General features: G+C 45.6%; 1 protein-coding gene across 1 annotated transcript; it reads left to right on the forward strand.

Moving 5' to 3' along the window:
• The first annotated feature begins 833 nt into the window (after positions 1-833).
• On the forward strand, positions 834-3,091 carry LOC135982165 (uncharacterized). Its single transcript, XM_065587514.1, has 2 exons — positions 834-1,553; positions 2,548-3,091. Exons 1-2 carry the CDS (start codon positions 977-979, stop codon positions 3,021-3,023), a joined length of 1,053 nt encoding a protein of 350 aa, XP_065443586.1. The 5' UTR covers positions 834-976; the 3' UTR covers positions 3,024-3,091.
• Positions 3,092-23,105: the final 20,014 nt, after the last annotated feature.

The raw sequence follows: 23,105 nt of genomic DNA on the forward strand, positions 1-23,105 counted from the left end.
CATGTACATTGGACAAACCGAACAGTCTCTACGCAAAAGAATAAATGGACAGAAATCTGACATCAGGAATCATAACATTCAAAAACCAGTAGGAGAACACTTCAACCTCTCTGGCCATTCAGTAACAGATTTAAAGGTGGCAATTTTGCAACAGAAAAGCTTCAAAAACAGACTCCAATGAGAAACTGCTGAACTTGAATTGATATGCAAACTAGATACTATCAGTTTAGGCTTAAATAGAGACTGGGAATGGCTGAGCCATTACACACATTGAATCTATTTCCCCCATGTTAAGTATCCTCACAGCTTCTTGTCAAACTGTCTTAAATGGGCCATCTTGATTATCACTAGGAAAGTTTTTTTTCTCCTGCTGACAACAGTTCATCTTAATTAATTAGCCTCTTAGAGTTGGTTGGGCAACTCCCACCTTTTCATGTTCTCTGTATGTATATATATATATATCCTCACTATATGTTCCATTCTATGCATCCGATGAAGTGGGCTGTAGCCCACGAAAGCTTATGCTCAAATAAATTTACCCACGAAAGCTTATGCTCCCAATACTTCTGTTAGTCTCAAAGGCCTGGTCTACACTAGGCGTGTATGTCGAAGTTAGCGCCGTTAAATCGAATTAACCCTGCACCCGTCCACACTGCGATGCTATTTAGTTTGACATAGAGGTCTCTTTAATTCGACTTCTGTACTCCTCCCCGACGAGGGGAGTAGCGCTAAATTCGACATGGCCATGTCGAATTAGGCTAGGTGTGGATGGAAATCGACGCTAATAGCTCCGGGAGCTATCCCACAGTGCACCACTCTGTTGACGCTCTGGACAGCAGTGCGAGCTCGGATGCTCTGACCAGCCACACAGGAAAAGCCCCGGGAAAATTTGAATTTGAATTCCTTTTCCTGTCTGGCCAGTTTGAATCTCATTTCCTGTCTGGACATCGTGGCGAGCACAGCAGCACTGGCAACGATGCAGAGCTCTCCAGCAGTGATGGCCGTGCAGTCTGGGAATAGAAAGAGAGCCCCAGCATGGACTGATCGTGAAGTCTTGGATCTCATCGCTGTGTGGGGCGATGAGTCCGTGCTTTCCGAGCTGCGATCCAAAAGAAGGAATGCAAAGATCTACGAGAAGATCTCTAAAGACATGGCAGAGAGAGGATACAGCCGGGATGCAACGCAGTGCCGCGTGAAAATCAAGGAGCTGAGACAAGGCTACCAGAAGACCAAAGAGGCAAACGGACGCTCCGGATCCCATCCCCAGACATCCCGTTTCTACGAGGCACTGCATTCCATCCTCGGTGCTGCCGCCACCACTACCCCACCAGTGACCGTGGACTCTGAGGATGGGATACTGTCCACGGCCGGTTCCTCAGACATGTTAGGGGACGGGGAAGATGAGGAAGGAGATGAGGAGGGCGAGGCAGTCGGCAGCTCTCACAACGCTGATTTCCCCGACAGCCAGGATCTCTTCATCACCCTTACAGAGATCCCCTACGAAGCGTCCCCAGCCATTACCCCGGACACAGAATCTGGTGAAGGATCAGCCAGTAAGTGTTGTAAACATCTAAACATTTATTTTTAACAAAACAGGAATATTAACAATTAAAAGAATGGGTTGTTCATGATTAGTGTGCCCTAGGCGCTTAACGGTTTAGTAAGGGGCAGTGCAAGTTTTGAAAAGAAATCTAGCAATGTCCGGTTTTCAGTGATTGTCCTGCACAAGCCGCTCTACTGTTTATTCCCTGCTACTGCAACTACAGTAAAATGCGGTCTATGTGTCCGGGGATAGAGCAGTAATCCTCCTGGGACATCTCGATGAAGCTCTCCTGGAGGTAACTTGAAAGCCGTTGCATGAGGTTCTTGGGGAGAGCGGCCTTATTGGGTCCTCCGAAGTACGACACGTTGCCGCGCCACGAGATTATCAAGTACTCGGGGATCATTGCTCTGCACAGCAGGGCAGCATACGGCCCTGGTCTTTGGAGGCTTTCCCGGAGCATTCTCTCTTTGTCGCTCTCGGAGATCCTCATCAGGGTGATGTCGGCCATGGTGACCTGCTTTTAATTAGGTAGGGGAATGTTAGTGTTGGGACTGCTTTCCCGTTCCTTTACAGAACTGTAACCGCTGGTTTGCAGCCACGCGGTGGAGGCGGGAGAGGGGCAGCCGAAAGGGATCATTCCCGGGGACAGCCGCGAGGGGGTGGGACAGGGACAGAGTTCCCGCTTGCCGGATTGCTGGCAGCAGGGACTGACATTGATTTAAATGTGAAATGAGGCCAGTGGTAATATAAAAGTTTTAAACTGCCACAAGTGTACGGCTTACCATGTCTGCCTGCAACAGAAATTCCGTTGTGCTGCCTCGCTTCTCAAATGTGCTGTTCAAGACCCCAGGCACTGAATGCGAAGGCCGAGAATTCGACCTTGTGCTGAGTGCGCATGTGAAAGGTGCTGTGCATGGTCTTGTTCACAGAGAAAGACTATGTTCTTTGTTCACAACTACATTTATCTTTCTGAGGAATTCACTCCCTTTTTCCCATTTCCACAGCCCCGTCTGCGACTGTCTCACAACCTAGCCTGGAATCACACTCCCAGAGGCTAGCGCGGATTAGGCGTAGGAAGAAGAGGACACGGGAGGACATGTTCTCTGAGCTTATGGCCTCTTCCCAAGCCCAGGCAGCACAGCAGACCCAGTGGCGGGAGAACTTGACCCGAATGCACCAAGCCAACATGGATCGGGAGGAGAGGTGGCGGCAGGAAGACCAGCAGGCGACTCAAACGCTGCTTGGACTACTGAGGGAGCAAACGGACACGCTCCGGCGCCTTGTGGATGTTCTGCAGGAACGGAGGCAGGAGGACAGAGCCCCGCTGCAGTCCATCTCTAACCGCCCTCCCCCGCCACCAAGTCCCATACCCACCTCACCCAAAGTGCAAAGAAGGAGAGGCGGCAGAGTCCCTGCTAAGTCTCACTCCACCCCTGCAGAGAGCTCTAGTAGCAGAAGGCTCTCATTTCCCAAAATTTGAAAAGTTCTTTCCTTCCCGCCTGACACAAGCCCCCGTCCAAGTTTCACCTCCCAATGCCATGTGTAGTTGATAATAAAAAATTCGTTTCTGTTAACTACTGCTTCAATCATGTTCTTTTGGAGGAGGAGGGGAAAGGGGGTTGGTAATTGGACAGGACAGTCTCCTTTGGCAGGGTACATAGTCGGGGGCAGGCACAGCAGCAGGGCACATACACAGTGCAGTGATGCAGTGACTAGTTGCCCCGGTTAGTCTGGGAGGTTGTTTTGATGTAATGTTGGGGGGGGTGGGTTGCTCTGTGACTTTGTGGCGGGGGAGGGCAGTTACAGATCTTAAGCGCCGGTCCTTAGGCAGGATCACAGAGCCACACAGCATGGGATCTGTAACCGTCCTCCCCCTGCCACAAAGTCAAATAGACCTCCCATACACACAGTCCCGATCAGGAGGGTTGACAGGCTCCGTTGAAACAAGCATCCCACCGCAGCGGAGCCTGTCAATCCTTGAGTTTAGAAGCTGCATTCGCGTCACAACACTACACCCGCCCCGCACCACAGTCTGCGTCCCAGTTTTAAAAAATTCCCGCGAAAACAGTATTAAAGAAAACGGTGTGCTTTAACAAAGTAGAACTATTTTTATTTCGACACGTGTGTTGGAGGGGGGGTGAAGGGGGTATGTAACTGGATAGGATAGTCAACATTACCTGGGTAAAGAAACGGGGGCAGGTTTAGCTTCTCAGTACACAAACTATAAAGTCACAGGTTACCCTGCTCACTCAGGAACTTTGCTTTCAAAGCCTCCCGGATGCACAGCGCTTCCCGCTGGTCTCTTCTAATCGCCCGGCTGTCTGGCTGTGAGTAATCACCAGCCAGGCTATTTTCCTCAACCTCCCACCCCGCCATAAAGGTCTCCCCCTTGCTCTCACAGAGATTGTGGAGCACACAGCAAGCTGCTATAACAATGGGGATATTGGTTTCGCTGAGATCACAGCGAGTCAGTAAGCTTCTCCATCTCCCCTTGAGACGGCCAAAAGCACACTCCACCACCATTCTGCACTTGCTCAGCCGGTAGTTGAAGAGTTCTTTTTCAGTGTCCAGGGCGCCAGTATAGGGCTTCATGAGCCAGGGCATTAGCGGGTAGGCTGGGTCCCCGAGGATGACTATAGGCATCTCCACATCCCCAACAGTTATTTTGTGGTCCGGGAAGTAAATACCTTGTTGCAGCCGTCTAAACAGACCAGAGTTCCTGAAAACACGAGCGTCATGAACCTTGCCCGGCCATCCCACGTAGATGTTGGTAAAACGTCCCCTGTGGTCCACCAGTGCTTGCAGCACCATGGAAAAGTATCCCTTTCGGTTAATGTACTGGGTGGCCTGGTGGTCCGGTGCCAGGATAGGGATGTGAGTTCCATCTATGGCCCCACCGCAGTTTGGGAATCCCATCGCTGCGAAGCCATCTATGATCGCCTCCACGTTTCCCAGGGTCACTACCTTTGGCAGCAGTACATCAACGATTGCCTTCGCTACTTGCATCACAACAACCCCCACGGTAGATTTGCCCACCCCAAACTGGTTCGCGACTGACCGGTAGCTGTCTGGCGTTGCAAGCTTCCAGAGGGCTATGGCCACTCGCTTCTGTACACTCAGTGCAGCTCGCAACCGGGTGTCACTGCGCTTCAGGGCAGGGGACAGCAACTCACAAAGTTCCAGGAAAGTTCCCTTCCGCATGCGAAAGTTTCGCAGCCACTGGGATTCATCCCAGACCTGCAGCACTATGCGGTCCCACCACTCAGTGCTTGTCTCCCGTGCCCAGAATCGCCGTTCCACGGCATCAACATGACCCATTGCCACTGTGATGTCCTCGGCGCTGGGTCGCCTGCTTTCTGACAGGTCTGTGCTACTCTCAGACTTCAGGACATCACCGCGGTGCCGTAGCCTCCTTGCCTGACTTTTCTGCATCTGCCTCAGGGAAACCTTTATGATAAGCTGCGAGACGTTGAGAGCGGCCACAACTGCAGCGATGGTCGCAGCGGGCTCCATGCTCGGAGTACAGTGGCGTCCGCGCTGTCAATGACTGGAAAAGCGCGCGAACTGTTTTCCCGCCGGCGCTTTCAGGGAGGGAGGGCGGGAGTGATGGACGGATGACGACAGTTTCCCAAAAGCACCCTCGACTCATTTTGTTACCCAGAAGGCATTGCCGGCTACACCCAGAATTCCAATGGGCAGAGGGGACTGCGGGAACTGTGGGATAGCTGACCACAGTGCACCGCTTCGAATGTCGACGCTATCACCGTTAGTGTGGACGCACAAAGTCGAATTACTGTCCTTAGTGTGGACACACACGTTCGACTTTGCAATATCGATTACAAAAATTCGATGCAAGTAAAATCGAACTACTCTCATAGTGTAGACAAGGCCAAAGGTGCCACAGGACCCTCTGTTGCTTTTTACAGATTCAGACTAACACGACTACCCCTCTGATACTCAAATAAATTTGTTAGTCTCTAAGGTGCCACAAGTACTCCTGTTCTTTTTGTGTTTTATATGAATCTGATACACCTGTATGTAAACATATGCTGCTGTATCCCCCAAGTTGAATGACATGCAAAGTAACTGTCCAAATTCATCCAAAGTTTCCAGCAGTTAAAATGAACGCTCTGAGACATCAATGTACCTGGCTCCAGAGCAGTTAATAAAAATTACACTGCTGGTTGTTACTGCCAAAATGGGAGTATTTCAGGCATCAGCACAAGAGGACAAGGAATGGTAGCAACAGAACATTTCCTGGTATTTAACTCTGGCAAGGTTTGAAGTCTTTGCTTCTGTGAGCAAAATGGAAAATGTGGCAGCTTTGTCTACAGTAGGAGACTTTTACAAACCATTCCAACCATGCTAAAACCAGTTCATCTACCCTGGAGATGATAGCCATTTCACTGAGGGCTCCCATTGTTATCTGGCTGTGACAGCTGATTTCAGCACTGTGTTGATTAAACTCACTCAGAACAGTTAGAACAGACAATGTATTAAAAATAGCTGGTGGAGCAGGGGCGCTGTCTACACTAGGGGCCAAGTCTAAACTGGGAAACTTCTAACTGGTTTCAAAACTAGTTCATTTAAACTAGTTTTAAAAGCAGCTGGAGCCATAGGCAGCTGTTTTTATTGAAATAGTTGCAAGACCCCAGGTCCTAGGGCTCCCAGTATTGTTGCTCTCGGTGCAGCTGAATCGATGTTAGCAACACGGGGACTTTGTAAAACTGTTCTACTATAGACAAGGCATAAGTGTACAATGGGGTCAGTATCACGTAAACAAACAAGATCTAGCAATGGAGACTTTTTGGAAGTGAGCAAGGGAGAAGCAGTAACAAATTTGTAGCAGAGGAAGTCTGCTGGGCTTTTCTCCAGGGGTGCTCTGAGAGGTGTGAACCAGAGTGGGAAACTGGTGAGACAGCCAGCAGTAGGAGAATGGGCAAAGGAATCAAGGGTGGACGGTGACCACGGAACCAGTAGTGGGTGAGGTTCTCAAAGGTGCCTGCATGGCTTAAGAGTTCGTCCCACTGGGGTGGGAGGCTCCTGAAAAAACACGGGATGGGACTAAGAACTGGAGAGGAAGGAAGCAGACAATGGTAAAAGAAGGACTGAATGATGTAGCTGGGGGAGTGAAAGAGCAAGTGGCCTTAATAGGGATCCAGAAAGGGGAAACAAATTGGAATTTTGTCTGGAATTTTTTCTTCTGCTATGATTTATACAAAACAAACTTTTCAAGCTTTTTTTTACATTAGAAATTCAGGTCTCATCTGTCCTGTTTTCCCTGGGAAACTCTGTGGATAACTGGAGAACTAGTAGAATGATGACATGACAGGTACCTAGGAAATGAAACATAACTCAGTGGGAAAGTGATTTTATTCAGGCTCTTTAAAGCATTTTGTTTTTGTTTGATTTTGCTTAATACCCACAACTCAAAGACTTGGGAGAAAATCCTTTGTAAGGGTTCAGGAACCTACCTCTTCATTTAATGGCTGTGAAAACTCCATTACATGTTTCTGAGTCATCTAAGAACAACAACAAAAATAAAAAACAACCACAAAAGAGAAGATTAAACTTGACATTTCTAATATTTCCAAAGGGGAAAAAAGTGAAAAAAAACCACTTTTTTACTTTCAGGCCTTCTTAATATATCAAAGCAAGAAAAGGACAAAAACTCATTTCCACACCTTTAGAGGTCACTTTTAAAAAAAAAAATTAGGAGCTGATCAGGCAGAGGGAGCTCAGTGAGAAAGAGCGGGAGTGAAGTGAAAACACATGAAGAGAGACCAGGGCACCGAATGGAAATGTGCCAAAGCAGCAGGTGAAACAAGGAAGGTTAGGAAGAGGAAGTGAGAGACAGCAGGGTCAGCCACGTTGGAAAATGAAGTCACCCAGGATAAGGGCTATGTTCAAAGCAGGTTAGGGTGACCAGATCACCCAGGTCACATATCGGGACGCAGGGGGGGGGGGGGCGTGGCGGGAGGGGGCAGGGCAAAAAAACACACACCCCTCCCCTTCCTCCACAAGCGCTGGAGGGAGGCCCGGGAGACGCTGGGGAAGCACGGGGCCGGGGTGAGTGAGAGTCCAGCCTGGCCCCGAGTGCAGGCAGGACTCAGTCGGGCGGTAGGGAGAGTAGGGGGGCGGCCTGTGGGGCCAGGCGGCGGCTGTTCTCCCCCCGCAGGCAGCGGGACTCGGGAGCAGCCGCTGCTGCAGCTCCCACTGCCACGGGGGGAGGAGCGGCCGATGGCCAAGCTCGGCGGCTGCAGCTCCGGCACCCGGGCCCAAACCCCTTGAGCCCGGGCCTGCTGCGGGGACCCAGCAGCATGCACGCTGTGCCCAGCCCCTAACCAGTCGCGTCTGGGCTGCTGCCCAGCTGGTGCTATCCCGCGGCGGCCCCAGAGTGGGGGCAGCAGGCCCCAGCCCCCCCCCGTCCCGCTCGGGCCCCGCAGGGGAACGAACGGGGCTGGGCTGCCGATGCCTCCGCCCCGGGGCCGCCGCGGGATAGCACCAGCTGGGCAGCAGCCCAGACGCGACTGGCCAGGGGCTGGGCGCAGTGTGCACGCTGCTGGGTCCCCGCAACAGGCCCAGCCTGGGGGGTTCGGGCCCGGGCACCAGAGCTGCAGCCGCCGACCTTGGCCATCGGCCGCTTCCTCCTCCCGCGGCAGTGGGAGCTGCAGCAGCAGCTGCTCCCGAGTCCCGCTGCCTGGGGAGGAGAACAGCCGCCGCCTGGACCCGCGGGCCACCCCCCTACTCTCCCTACCGCCCGACTGAGTCCTGCCTGCGCTGGGGGCCAGGCCGGACTCTCACTCACCCCTGCCCCGCGCTTCCCCTGCGTTTCCCGGGCCTCCCTCCACAAGCGCTGGAGAGAGGAGGAATGGCGAGCCTGGAGAAGAGGCGGGGATTCGGGGAGGGAGCCAATGGGGGAAGGAGGGGGCAGAGTCGGAGCGGGGGGGTGGGGGCGCGAGCACTTCCGGGCTCTGGAGTATTTGCTTGTTTGTCCAGTGTCCCGACCTAACATTGGTCGGGACGAGGGACAAACAAAGAAATATCGGGACAGTCCTGATAAAATCGGGACGTCTGGTCACCGTAAAGCAGGTTGATTTGTATTGCTTTCGACTGAGAAGCATTGCCTTGAAACACAGATTAGGGAAAACCTCATGTTTCCACATGAAAGAAACTGAAACTACTCTTAATTCAAAGGCTAAAGCAGCGGGGCATGTTGAGGAGACAAACAGATTGAACTCCGTTATTTAACCATTATGATTTTAATTATATTGCATATTTGTCTGTATTTGTATCTTGCCCCAAGGGGAATGACAACTAAATACCAGCCAACCTACAGCAGTTTTGCCAAAATTACTTCATTACTCCCCCGGGCCCCTTCAAAAAGATTGTGTAAATCTGTTGCTAATTAGAAGTGGGCAAAGCTGTTGCTCTTCTTAGGAAAATCCACGTTTGCAGTGTTATCTAAGTAAGTCTTCTCCCACGCTTCAAAACAAAAATCATTTTGCATGAGTCTTCAACCCCCTGAATTATTTTTTTGGGGGAGGAGAGGTGCAGGGGTTGGTGGGGGGTAGCAGTGGGGACAAAATCATGGGAGAATAAATGAATTGCAATAGAACATAGGGAAATTAAAGCTATTTTTATGGGGAAAAAATGAATCTCTGAGTTTTGCTAAAAGCTGCTGGGAGGGCTGGTGCTTCCCTAAAGACGCTTGATTTTGTGGATGAAGCACGAGACTGGGAAGCAGAAGATTCTGAACTCTAATCCTCCTGCTGATCAGCCTTAACATTTTGCACTTTGCTAGTGTTTGACTTACATTATTTAGCAGGTAAATGTCATTTTGAAGATGAGGAAACTGAGGCTTGGAAGTTAAATAACATGTTCACAGCGGTTCAGCCTTGGTAAACTAGGTCTCTGGATTCACATTCCTATGCCCATGAATCAGCTAGATCAGTGGGTCTCAAACTTTAGCAACCTGAGAACCCTCATTTTGATTTTAATTTTTTTCACAGCCCCCATTCAGCCCCAGGCCCTTCCCCCACTCCACCCCTTCCCCTAAGGCCCCACCCCTGCCTCTCCTCTTTCCTCCCCCTCCCTCGAACGTGCCCTGTTCCCACTCCTCCCCTCCCTCCCAGTACCTCCTGCATGCTGCTGAACAGCTGTTCCCCGGCATGCAGGAGGAGATGGGCGGGAGGGAGTTGAGTTGATCAGCGGGGCCCGTGGACCCCCTAGAGTGCCCTTGCAGACCCCCAGGGGTCCGTGGAACCCAGTTTGAGAAACGCTGTGCTAGATGAAAGAAGAAGAACAGGAGTACTTGTGGCACCTTAGAGACTAACAAATTTATTAGAGCATAAGCTTTCGTGGACTACAGCCCACTTCTTCGGATGCATATAGAATGGAACATATATTGAGGAGATATATATACACACATACAGAGAGCATAAACAGGTGGGAGTTGTCTTACCAACTCTGAGAGGCCAATTAATTAAGAGAAAAAAAACTTTTGAAGTGATAATCAAGATAGCCCAGTACAGACAGTTTGATAAGAAGTGTGAGCATACTTACAAGGGGAGATAGAATCAATGTTTGTAATGGCTCAGCCATTCCCAGTCCTTATTCAAACCGGAGTTGATTGTGTCTAGTTTGCATATCAATTCTAGCTCAGCAGTCTCTCGTTGGAGTCTGTTTTTGAAGTTTTTCTGTTGTAATATAGCCACACGCAGGTCTGTCACTGAATGACCAGACAGGTTAAAGTGTTCTCCCACTGGTTTTTGAGTATTTTGATTCCTGATGTCAGATTTGTGTCCATTAATTCTTTTGCGTAGAGACTGTCCGGTTTGGCCAATGTACATGGCAGAGGGGCATTGCTGGCACATGATGGCATATATCAGATTGGTAGATGTGCAGGTGAACGAGCCCCTGATGGTATGGCTGATGTGATTAGGTCCTATGATGATGTCACTTGAATAGATATGTGGACAGAGTTGGCATCAGGGTTTGTTACAAGGATAGGTTCCTGGGTTAGTGGTTTTGTTCAGTGATGTGTGGTTGCTGGTGAGTATTTGCTTTAGGTTGGGGGGTTGTCTGTAAGCGAGGACAGGTCTGTCTCCCAAGATCTGTGAGAGTAAAGGATCATCTTTCAGGATAGGTTGTAGATCTCTGGTGCTGCGCTGGAGAGGTTTTAGTTGGGGGCTGAAGTTGACAGCTAGTGGTGTTCTGTTATTTTCTTTGTTGGGCCTGTCTTGTAGGAGGTGACTTCTGGGTACTCGTCTGGCTCTGTCAATCTGTTTTTTCACTTCAGCAGGTGGGTATTGTAGTTTTAAGAATGCTTGATAGAGATCTTGTAGGTGCTTGTCTCTATCCGAGGGCTGTAGACAATGGATCGTGTGGTGTGCTAGATGACAGTGCCTCTCAGGCAGGTGAGTTAACTGTTCGGAGCATGAGTTTTCCAAGCTGTAAAATAAGAATAATATTTAGTTACACCTGCCTCTGAACATCTTAAATGCTGTATATTTGCAGTGTTGGTTTATGGGGACAATTACTACCCCCATCCTTTCCTTGGGAGACAGCGTGTCCCACAGTGGGCTAGGTACAGGATGGGAATTGGTAAACCAGGGTTGTAATCTAATTTCTGACACAGAGATAAAGTCTCAGAAGAGCTGGGATTGTTATTCGTATTTCTGTAGCACCTAGGAGCCCTAGTCATGGACCAGGCTGCCATTATTCTAGGCCCTGTACAGTGTTAATACCATTCAGACCAGTGCGCAAGAATAAGATTGACAGATGCTGCTGCTTCATGAATAGAAATGTCTGTCATCATCAGAGAAACCAGTTAGCACAATGGATAGGGCTATGACAGCACTTCACTTGCAGAAATACTGACTCAGCAATTTGCCACGTCAGCGCTGATGGTATGGGGGCAGGCCATCTCCTAGAACGGCCCTGCCAGACTGATCTGTGGTATCTTGTTTCACAATATGACTGAGAAGATTGTGAGGTAATATCTTTTATTAAACCAACTTCTGTTGGTGAGAGAGACAGGCTTTCAAGTCACACAGAGCTCTTCCTCAGAGCTGTGTGGCTTGAAAGCTTGCCTCTCTCTCTAACACCAGTTGGTCTAATAAAAGGTATTTCCCACCTTGTATCTCTAATATCCTGGGACCAACATGGCTCCAACTACACTGCGTATGAGAAGACTGTGACGCACGGGCTGTGCTTATGAGAGGAGGGTCAAGAGAAAGAGTGAGTGTAGGGGAACGGTTCCTGCAGTGTGCATAGCTGACCGTGCCCCATGGGACGGTTTCGATGGTGTGGTTATAGGGGCTTTCAAAATGCCTAAGATAGAAGATAAGATATACAGACGGGGTTTAATGCCCTTCTTGGGCTATCTGCTTTAGTTGTTTGAGGCCAGCTGCTTATTGTGTAGAGAGCTTTGAAGTTCCCACTCAATGTGTACATCTCTCTCCAAAACCACCAGGTCTTTCAGAGGGCAGACTGCATCAGGGACATGACTGGGAGATGACCTAATAAAACACAGTGAGGTAGAGAGACTGTTTCACAGCACTTCATATCAGATTGTGAATGCTTTAGGACAGGGTGCCCAAGAAAAATGCAGTGTCCTACGGGGGGAGAGATGGCTCCCTTCTCTCTGCAATTCCTCATCCTTTGAGAAAAGCAATAAAAGGCAGATGAGGGACCCATGGTGCCACGGAGAGTGCATTCAAAACTTTTGAGGGACCCAGCATTGGGATTTGGGATCTGTTGCACCCAGGGAGAGGAGAAGGGAGGGGAGGGAAGAGGAAAGTAGGCTGGTCCCAGTTCTTTATTCAAAGCCCAAAATTAAAAAAAAAAAAAAAAAAGAAAAGAAAAGAAAAGAAAAAAGAAGATAATCAATTAAAGTTACTTTTTTAGAAATTTCACCAAAATAAATGTGAATGAATTTCATAACAATCCTTGTATGTTTTTGAGCTAGTTGTGCCTGTGTAGTTTCATCTCATTTTTGTTTTGGAAAGAGCAAAAGACACAACAGTCATTATAAAAAATATTTGTAACACCATTAAATAAATTGATAAATGTAATGTATTCATTATTCAAATGAGGAACTAGGTTTTGACTGCTTATGACAGGATACTTTGTGAGTCACCCCACATGACACATCCCGGCACTCAGAGGGTTCTAAAATAGCTGGGATATGTCATCCCCGGCCTGAAGCTTTGTCACACCCCCACCCCACTTCCTTTTTGTACATGGAATTTGAATAAGGAACTGAGTTTTAGCTGGTTACATATATGCCAAAATACTTCTCTGGTCACCTCCAGGGTCACATCCTTGCTACTGTTATGAAGAGATGATGCCATGCCACTCCCAGAGCCAAAGCTTCATTTCTGGGCAACACTCTGCTAAATGTATTCCCATTTTTATTTTGCTTTTCCTTTGTTAGTAAACATACAAGAGACATGTAAAATCACCCCAAAACAACATTCAACCAACTTGTTGCAAATCCAGCTGTTATGTCTACTTATGTAGACAGTTAAAATTAGGAAGTCGATAGGAACACTGATTTAATCTTAGACAAATAAGAACAAGGAACATGGTTACATTTATCAATTTGTTTAATGGTGTTACAAATATTTTTTTATAATGACTGTTGTGTCTTTTGCTCTTTCCAAAACAAAAATGAGATAAAACTACACAGGCACAACTAGCTCAAAAACATACAAGGATAAGGTTTAATGCATACTGCTCCTCTGACTGGTTTTTGATGGCTTCTAAAACATAGAACACCAAAGGGGGTGTCACTGACTACTTAGGGGATACTCCCTTATTCTTATACACTACAGTTAGTTGAAGCAGCTAGTGTCTTTTGAATTGCTGTGAGACCTATGCAGTATCAATATGTCTTGGTGCCCTTTCTTTTTCAAGGAAGAACTCTTCATCTGTGATTGGAATATCTCCTGTTCCTTTCCTTCATAATTCCAAGGTTCCATTAGAGAAATGCCACCTCTGTTTGTCCAACTTTGTGGAAAAATACAAAACATTTTCCCCTGTTGTATGTGATCCTAACAACTTTGTAGCTGTAATGACAACACCTTTGCTTTAATAAATGCTAATGCTTATGCAAATAACTTTGATGTCCTCTGCTGAACTAATCAATATTTGAAATATTTGAAATAATAAGGGTACATTCAAATTGCATGATCAGATGAAGGGTTTTTCTTGGACAGGATTGTTTCATTCTCTGAATAGTCAGTGAATAGTATTTGAAAAGATGCAATTCAGTACTTTGCTATAACGATCAAGATGCATCTTGTTTTCTTTCAACTTACTTGCTATCATACATGGAAATCTCTGATGGACATAGTCAAGGGTCAACGTTCTGATTTTTGCTGTGCTCTGACTTAAATGCAAGAATAATGAGTAAGATGCATGGTTCACCATTAATGAAAATATGTTTTCTCAATTGATGTATCTGTTCACTTTCACTCTGAAATTGTAAAATAAGTAAAGAAGTTACTATTTCTTATAACCAAAAATATTTTAGTAGACAGCAGTTGTTGTTGTTAATGCTGATCATTGGTGACACCCACAGATAAGCATGCCTAAGGATTTGTATTTTAAGACCTGTTTAGAACAAAAGGGAAGCTTTTTCATGAGTTCCTGCATAGAATTCCCATATAATTTTGGACTGTCTGCCTCTCCATAAGGAAGCTTTTATGATCTGTAATCCTGACACAATCAACTACTACACCAAATATCCACATGGAGGGAGAAACTTTGATAATGGTGCATGTGCAGAAGGGCCAATAAAATGGTTTCATAGATTCACGAAGGCTAAGCTGTACCTAATGTTGGATTTTCAGACAGTGGGTGTGTGTGACTTATACCTTGATGCCACAGGGTCACTAGCTGTCAAGAGACCCTCATCAGGCAAACACTGAATCTTACATTATGTTTTTATGTGCTAAGTGCCCTTCAAACTCAATGTACATACTACCGGCAGCAGAGTTACTAACAGCAGACCAAAGCACTCCAGCAATTTCATATTGGCTGGCCTGACTTTCTCCTGATACTCTTAGGATAACTGGTCAGTGTCACAGACCACAAAAAGTGGAATATGACTTTAGCTGGTCTTGAATTATGCTACTACAAAGTTTTCAACCAGATATCTCGTATATATTAACTCAGTGCTTGTTTTGAAGTCTGTTGTGTGTGTGAAAGCCAAGTGATTTTGCAATATCACATTTGTGCAGTGCATTGAATAAAAATAATATGTGGAGATGATTCTAAAGTAAGGGTTTCCACTGATCACAAGAAGTTTTTCTAGTATGTTTTTGCATTATTGCAAAATGGGAAAACTATGCATGAATGCAGCTAAATGATTAGCAAACTCAGCCTGATTTTCAGTACAGCACATCTCATCAAACAGCACAAGGACATAATAACTAGGGTAAAACATGTGCAGAAACAACAGCTATCCTTTGCTAAAAACATTCTTGAATTTGACAAGAAAATAGTGATTGAGAACAAACAGGAAATTTGAAGAAATTTATCTTTTTGTTAAATCAATTCTCACATGCCTGGAAAAAGATGAGCAGGAGAATGTGAATTCTCCTCCAAACATACATTATAGTACTCAGCTGTAGGCAGGCCTGTTCAATTATGTCCCAAAATCACCATTATGGAGAGGCATTATGCTACAAGAGATGGAGAGCCCCTAATCAGGAACAGCAAAGCCAGTGCTGAAAACTCATACAGAATTGTTAAAAAAGCACGTTCTGAATGACAAGCTCCATTACAGAGCTTCAGAGTTTGTGGAAGTTATGAGAGACACCGTTCAAGGTAAACCATGTGCAAATGTAATAAGCATATTGCAGGACAGTAACAGGAAGAGGTCAAATAAGGTAGCTGATAATGTTGTTGATTCAATACACAATATTCTATGCAGTGTGAAAGGGGAAATATCAATGAATTGCAAATAGGAGTGGGCTGTTTTATATGATTATTTCAGAGGCATCTTGTTTTTCCTGGGTGTTAATTCAGTCCTGGTAGATGCTGCAATCAGTTCTTCCTTCCTTCCTTGACAAGCTATTTTTTGAAAAACAGTCCTGGATTTTACTTCACTAAAGTTACTGGCTGTTAGTGCACTAGAGTCAGTTTGATTTGTTTTCTTAATTCTCTCCTTTCTGGCAGATGTTTGTGCTCTTGGCCAATGTTGTGTTTTATTTCTCCTGTCCCTTTGACAGTTATGTGAACATCGTGATCCTGCTTTCTCAGTCTCTTTTTAATAGTCATATCTAGCCAAAACACCCCCCCATCACATTTACATTTTGCTTTCCCATGCCAAAACGGAGCATTTTTCTTCCTAGATGTCTTTGCTTTAACATGATCCTGTTTAAAGGCAAAAGCAAAGAACTTACTTTCTTTTCTTTTTTGTCAAAATACACGACCATCCATTTTCCAAACAATATTGTGCTAATGTTGATGACCGATATATCTGGTTCCACTAATTTTTACATAGATATATTAAATGTAGATATATGGAATAATAATAATCCCTAGCTGTGATATAGCACTTGTCATTAGCAGATCTCAAAGCCCTTTACCAAGGAAGTTGGTATAATTATCCCCATTGTACAGAGGGGGAAACTGAAGAACAGAGTGGTGAAGTGACTGGCACAAGGTCACCCAGTGGCAGAACCAAGAATTGAACTGAGATCTTAGACTTTAAGGTCAGAAGGGACCATCATGAGCATTTAGTCCAGTGGTTCTCAACCAGGAATGTGCATATCCCTGCGAGTATGCAGAGATCTTCCAGGGGGTACATCAACTCATTTAGATATTTGCCTAGTTTTACAACAGGCTACGTAAAAAGCACTAGCGAAGTCAGTACAAACTCAAATTTCATACAGACAATGACTTTTTTATACGGCTCTATAGACTATACACTGAAATGTAAGTACAATATTTATATTCCAATTAATTTATGTTATAATGAAATAACAATGAGAAAGTAAGCAATTTCTTAGTAATAATGTGCTGTAACAATTTTTTTTTAATGTCTGATTTTGTAAGCAAGTAGTTTCTGGGTGAGGTGAAACGTGGGGGTACACAAGACAAATCAGACTCTTGAAAGGGGTACAGTAGTCTGAAAAGGTTGAGAGCCACTGATCTAATCTGACTTCTTACAGGCTACAGAATCTCACCAACCCACTCCTGTAATAGACCCCTAACATTTATTGAATCTTCCGAGACCCAAAGCAGTGTTCTAGCCACTAGGCAATGCTGCCTCATTGTTGACAGGAAATGCAGCACAGACCCCTTTCTGCAGTGTTTGACTTTTCCTCCATTTTCTCTTTATCACTCTCGTCAGTTACAGAGTAGTGGTAACTGATGATTGCTTATGAATACCGTGACCCAGTTCTATCCCATGGGAGTATTTAGACCACAGATCTCAGAATCATCAGATTTTGATTCCGTTTGGTTATACCATTTAAAACCAGCTTCATCACCATAGAAAACTATTTCCTCATCCTTTGAATGTTTGTGAAAACTCCCTATTGCAGAGACATCAATGGACAGAACAGAATCTTTGATCTCTCTATTAAATACGGGCTTATAACCAGTAAAGGTTGGAGTCTTAGGGTATGTCTACACTTGCAGAGTTTTTGCGCTGTAAGTTTCACCGGCGATAGGGTGAAAGAAAAGCGCTGGCTTGTGTACTTACTTAATTCCTCAGGCATCAGAGAGTGTTTACACTAGCAGCACTTCCATCGCAGATGAGAGCAGCGCTGTAGGGCAGCTATCCCACAGTGCAGCTCTCTCATTAGGTCTTGTGGGACGGAGGATGAGAGGAAGGCATTCTGGGTCCCTGCTCAGTGCCCCATGATGCACTGCTTTATGTCCCAGCAGCCCCATTACTTCCTTGTTTCTTTCGTGACTTTTTTTTTTACCCCCCCCCCCCCCCTGCTGTCTGGCTGCTTTCCCCACCACATCTACAAGCAAAGGGAAAGGGAGTTTCAACCTTCCCAGGGCCTATAGGGGGAGGGGTGGATGTCCCTATACCTGGCGTTAGAGCAGCGGAGATGCTGGCCAGAGTGGTCACTTTGGGAACTGTGGGATATCCTCTGGAGGCCAAAAGGTGCTTACACAGGTATAACATGTCTTCACTTTCATAACAGTGCAAAAAGAACAGTGGAAAGAGCGATCTATATGCCTCTTGTGAAGGTGGTTTTCTTTTTGTGGTGAAACTTCTGCCTTTCACTGCAAAAAGTCATTAACAAGTGTAGACGCTCCTGCAGTTTTAGCGCAAAAAAGGGACTTTTTGCGCTTTAAATGGCAAGTATAGACATAGCCTTAGAAACTATTCCTGAATCAAAGGCATCCTCTTTGTCTATTTCTCTTTGGGGAAAGCCATGGACGAGGCTGCCATTATGCTAGGCCCTGTACAGTGTTAATACCATTCAGACCAGTGCACAAGAATAAGATTGACAGATGCTGCTGCTTCATGAATAGAAATGTCTGTCATCAGAGAAACCAGTTGGCACAATGGACAGGGCTATGACAGCACTTCACTTGTAAAAATACAGACTCAGCAATTTGCCATGTCAGCGCTGACGATATGGGGCAGACCATCTCCTAAAACGGCCCTGCCAGACTGATTTGTGGTCTCTTGTCTCACAATATGACTGAGAAGATTGTGAGGTAATATCTTTTATTAGACCAACTTCTGTTGGTGAGAGAGACAGGCTTTCAAGTCACACAGAGCTCTTCCTCAGAGCTGTGTGGCTTGAAAGCTTGCCTCTCTCACTAACACCAGTTGGTCTAATAAAAAGTATTCCCCCCCTTGTCTCTAATATCCTGGGACCAACATGGCTCCAACTACACTGCTTATGAGAAGACTGACACATGGGCTGTGTTTATGAGAAGAAGGTCAAAAGAAAGAGAATGAGGAGTCCTTGTGGCACCTTAGAGACTAACAACTTTATTTTAGCATAAGCTTTCATGGGCTATAACCCACTTCATCAGATGCATGGAGTGGAAAATACAGTAAGCAGGTATAAATATACAGCACATGAAAACATGGGAGTTGTCTTACCAAGTTGGGGGTCAGTGCTAACGAGGCCAATTCAATTAGGGTGGATGTGGCATATTCCCAACAGTTGACAAGAAGGGGTGAATATCAGAGGGAAAATTATTTTTTTTAGTGACCCAGCCACTCCCAGTCTTTATTTAGGCCTAATTTGATGGTGTCAAGTTTGCAAATTAATTCCAGCTCTGCAGTTTCTCATTGAAGTCTGGTTTGGAATTTTTTTGTTGAAGAATGGTGACTTTTAAGTCTGTTACTGAGTATCCAGGCAGATAGAAATGCTCTCCTACTGGTTTTTGAATGTTACAATTCTTGAGGTCTGATTTGTGTCCATTTATTCTTTTGCGTGGAGACTGTCTGGTTTGGCCAATGTACATGGCAGAGGGGCATTGCTGGCACACGATGGCATATATCACATTGGTAGATCTGTAGGTGAATGAGCCCTTGATGGTGTGGCTGATGTGGTTAGGCCCTATGATGGTGTCCCTTGAATAGATATGTGGACAGAATTGGCAACAGGGTTTGTTACATGGGTTGGTTCCTGGGTTAGTGTTTCTGTTGTGTGGTGTGTAGTTGCTGGTGAGTATTTGCTTCAGGTTGGGAGGCTGTCTAAGTGAGGACTGGCCTGCCTCCCAAGATCTGTGAGAGTGAGGGATCATCTTTCAGGATAGGTTGTAGATCCTTGATGATGTGCTGAAGAGGTTTTAGTTGAGGGCTGAAGGTGATAGCTAGTGGCATTCTGTTACTTTCTTTGTTGGGCCTGTCCTGTAGTAGGTAACTTCTGGGTACCTTTCTGGCTCTGTCAATCTGTTTCTTCACTTCCCCAGATGGGTATTGTAGTTTTAAGAATGCTTGATAGAGATCCTGTAGGTGTTTGTCTCTGTCTGAGGGATTGCAGCAAATGTGGTTGTACCTTAGGGCTTGGCTGTAGACAATGGATTGTGTGGTGTGGTCTGGATGAAAGCTGGAGACATGTAGGCAAGTATCAGAGTAGCAGCCGTGTTAGTCTGTATCCGCAAAAAGAACAGGAGTACTTGTGGCATCCGAAGAAGTGGGCTGTAGTCCACGAAAGCTTATGCTCTAATAAATTTGTTAGTCTCTAAGGTGCCACAAGTACTCCTGTTCTTTTTGTAGGCAAGTATAGCAGTCAGTAGGTTTCTGGTACAGGTGGTATTTATGTGACCATCATTTATTTGTACTATAGTGTCCAGGAAGTAGATCTTGTGTGGACTGGTCCAGGCTGAGGTTGATGGTGGGGTGGAAATTGTTGAAATCCAGGTAGAATTCCTCAAGGGCCTCCTTCCCGGGGGTCCAGATGATGAAGACTTCATCAATGTAGCTCAAGTAGCGTAGGGGCGCTAGGGGACGAGAGCTGAGGAAGCGTTGTTCTAAGTCAGCCATAAAAATGTTGGCATATTGAGGGGCCATGCGGGTGCCCATAGCAGTGCCGCTGACTTGAAGGTATCAATCGTCCCCAAATGTGAAATAGTTGTGGGCGAGGACAAGGTCACAAAGCTCAGCCTTCAGGTTTGCGGTAACATTATCAGGGATACTGTTCCTGATGGCTTGTAAGTCCATCTTTGTGTGGAATGTTGGTGTAGAGGGCTTATACATCCATAGTGGCTAGGAGGGTGTTTTCTGGAAGACCACCAATGGATTGTAGTTTCCTCAGGAAGTCAGTGGTGTCTCAAAGATAGTTGGGAGTGCTGGTAGCGTAGGGCTCGAGGAGAGAGTCCACATAGCCAGATAATCCTGCTGTCAGGATCCCAATGCCTGAGATGATAGGGCATCCAGGATTCCCAGGGTTATGGATCTTGGGTAGCAGATAGAATACCTCTAGGAGTGTGTCTGTGTAGATTTGTTCCTGTGCTTCTTCAGGGAGTTTCTTGAGCAGATGCTGCAGTTTCTTTTGGTACCCCTCAGTGGGATCTGAAGGTAATAGCCTGTAGAATGTGGTGTCAGAGAGAGTTGTCTAACAGCCTCTCGTTCATACTCTGATCTAATCATGATGACTACAGCACCTCCTTTGTCAGCTTTTTTGATTATAGTGTCAGAATTGTTTCTGAGGCTGTGGATGGCGTTGTGTTCTGCACAGCTGAGGTTATGGGGCAAGTGATGCTGCTTTTCCACAATTTCAGCTCATGCACTTCGGTGGAAGCACTCTATGTAGAAGTCCAGTCTGTTGTTTCAACCATCAGGAGGAGTCCATGCAGAATCCTTCATCTTATAGCAAGTTTTCTGTGGGTTAGTGTGCTGTTCAGTGGTGTTGTGGAAATATTCCTTGGAGTTGGAGACGTCGAAAGTAGGATTCCAGGTCACCGCAGAACTGTATCATGACTAGAGAAAGGGGTTTTGGAAAGATAAATCCTCTTCGGGCCAAATTGCCAGTAAGATTAATCAAAATATACTGAGATTCAGAAAATGGTTCTGCAATCTTTGGCATGAGGACAAAAAGGGCTTAAAAACAAAAACATTAAAGGAAGACTTCGTGAAAAATTGTGTGTGCCAGAAGAACAAGGTTTTCCGGTCTTATATAGAATGTGACCATTGTGATATTTGCAAACAGCTGGTGAGGGGACAGTAGATGGGGAGGGCTCTGAGTTACTACAGTGCATTATGAGTCACATGGCCATGGTGCATCATGGGAGATATAGTCCAGTTTAGGAGCCCAGCCCATGCAGGAGAATTGAGCCATGATGCACCTGAACTACAATTGCCATGATGCACCATAAAAGCATTTCCAAATAAAAATTATCAGCCTAATTTCTTGATTTTCAGGTGATCTTCTTGGACAAAAGTCAAAATTATCTGCAGAAAGCAAACACTTTGTGTGAAAAATTTTGTTTAGTTTTAAACCTAATTTTATGTCAAGAAACAACTTTAATGGATAACTTTTGACCAGCCCTAGTTGTTCACTCTAAAATGTATAGTGCTTCTCCCCTCACAGCCCCACCCCTTTCCCAGACTGGAAATACCAAGCAGAAGAGTGTAGTAGGGGTACTTTTCAGTACAGTGTAATGGTTAAAAGGACTTGTCACTTTGGGGTGGCCCAAGCAGTATTGTGTCATTTACGGGGGGTTGAAATCAAGTGTGTATGTGTGTGTTGAGGGGCTGGCTATAGTGACATGGGTCTGCACTTTTTGCAAAGAAAAAGGCTTTGGGCCAGGGCAGCAGGAATGACTGACAGAAGGGACTACTAGAGCTTGCTGGAATAAGTGGGATACAAAGTTGATATATCCAGAAAAGGTCAGAAGATGTCAGAAGCCCCCTTCCTTCGAAAACATATCTTTCCTCCTCTGTTTGACTTCTTAAGGGAAGACAACTTGCTTTCCAACTCCACAGCAATTTTTGTCAACGTGAACTATTCGTGAGGATACAAGATTCTGCTTGACTATCTGATAGACCTTTTCCTTTGAGATAAAAATTTGGATGATAGTGAGAAAAGACCCTGGAAGTAATCAGTACTGATTTAACCAATGAGCTATGTACATTTTGGCTGCAAGCTCATTTTAGCAGCTAGTTACCAAGCACTTCTCATCCACATATAAAAAAAAAGTGCTTTACAAAGGTGGGCAAGTATCGTTATCCTCATTTTACAGATGAAGAAATGGAAGCACAGAGATGTAAGCACCTGTTTTTCCAAAAGTAGCCACTGCTTTTGGGTAGACCATTTGAGGCACTTTTGGACACAATTTTCAGAAGTGATGAAGAACTACAACTAGAGCTGGTCAGAAATGTTTGAATCAAAAAACATCAATTAATGAAAACCAAAACTTTTTGCAGGACAGAATTGGTTTCAATGAATTTCTCAACTCAAAAGATTTTTGGAAAATAAGTTTAACATCCTATTTGATTCCATTTTGACATTTTTAAATGAAAAAAAATCAATTATTTTTCTGTTTTTAAAAGACTTTTTATTCTGAAATTTAAGATTATAATACACGCTTTTTTTTTAAAAAAAAGGATCAAAATTGAAATGAAACATTTAAAAATGATGGAAATTAAATATTTTTGATTGACCTGAACTTTTTGTTGTTGATGTTGATATTTCATTTGTGAACATTTTTGGAATGTTGACTTTTCACCCTGTTCTGTGACAGGAAACATTTCTGATATTTTGAAAATTTTCAAGAGACGGAAAAACTACATCCTGCTACGCTCTACCTAGTCCTCTATTTGAAGTCAATGGAATCTGTAGGTTCTTGTCACCAGAAGTGGATTTACAGTAAAACACAGAGTGCCCCCAACAACAGGGGGTCCCCAAGGCCAGGCAGTTGCGGGGGCAGCAGCTTGGTCCTGCCAGCTCCTGGAGTTCCTGCAGCAGGCTCCACACCCACCAGCAGCCAAGAACCCCCCTCCCCTGCCTCCTCCCCAGAGCATGCCGTGTTCCCGCCCCGTCCTCTCCCTCCCAGAGCTTCCCCCTCCGCCAAACAGCTGTTTGCCAGTGCTCAGGTTGCTCTGGGAAGGAGGGAGGGG

The sequence above is a fragment of the Chrysemys picta genome, chromosome 1 (assembly GCF_011386835.1).
Source record: "Chrysemys picta bellii isolate R12L10 chromosome 1, ASM1138683v2, whole genome shotgun sequence".
Lineage (NCBI taxonomy): Eukaryota > Metazoa > Chordata > Testudines > Emydidae > Chrysemys > Chrysemys picta.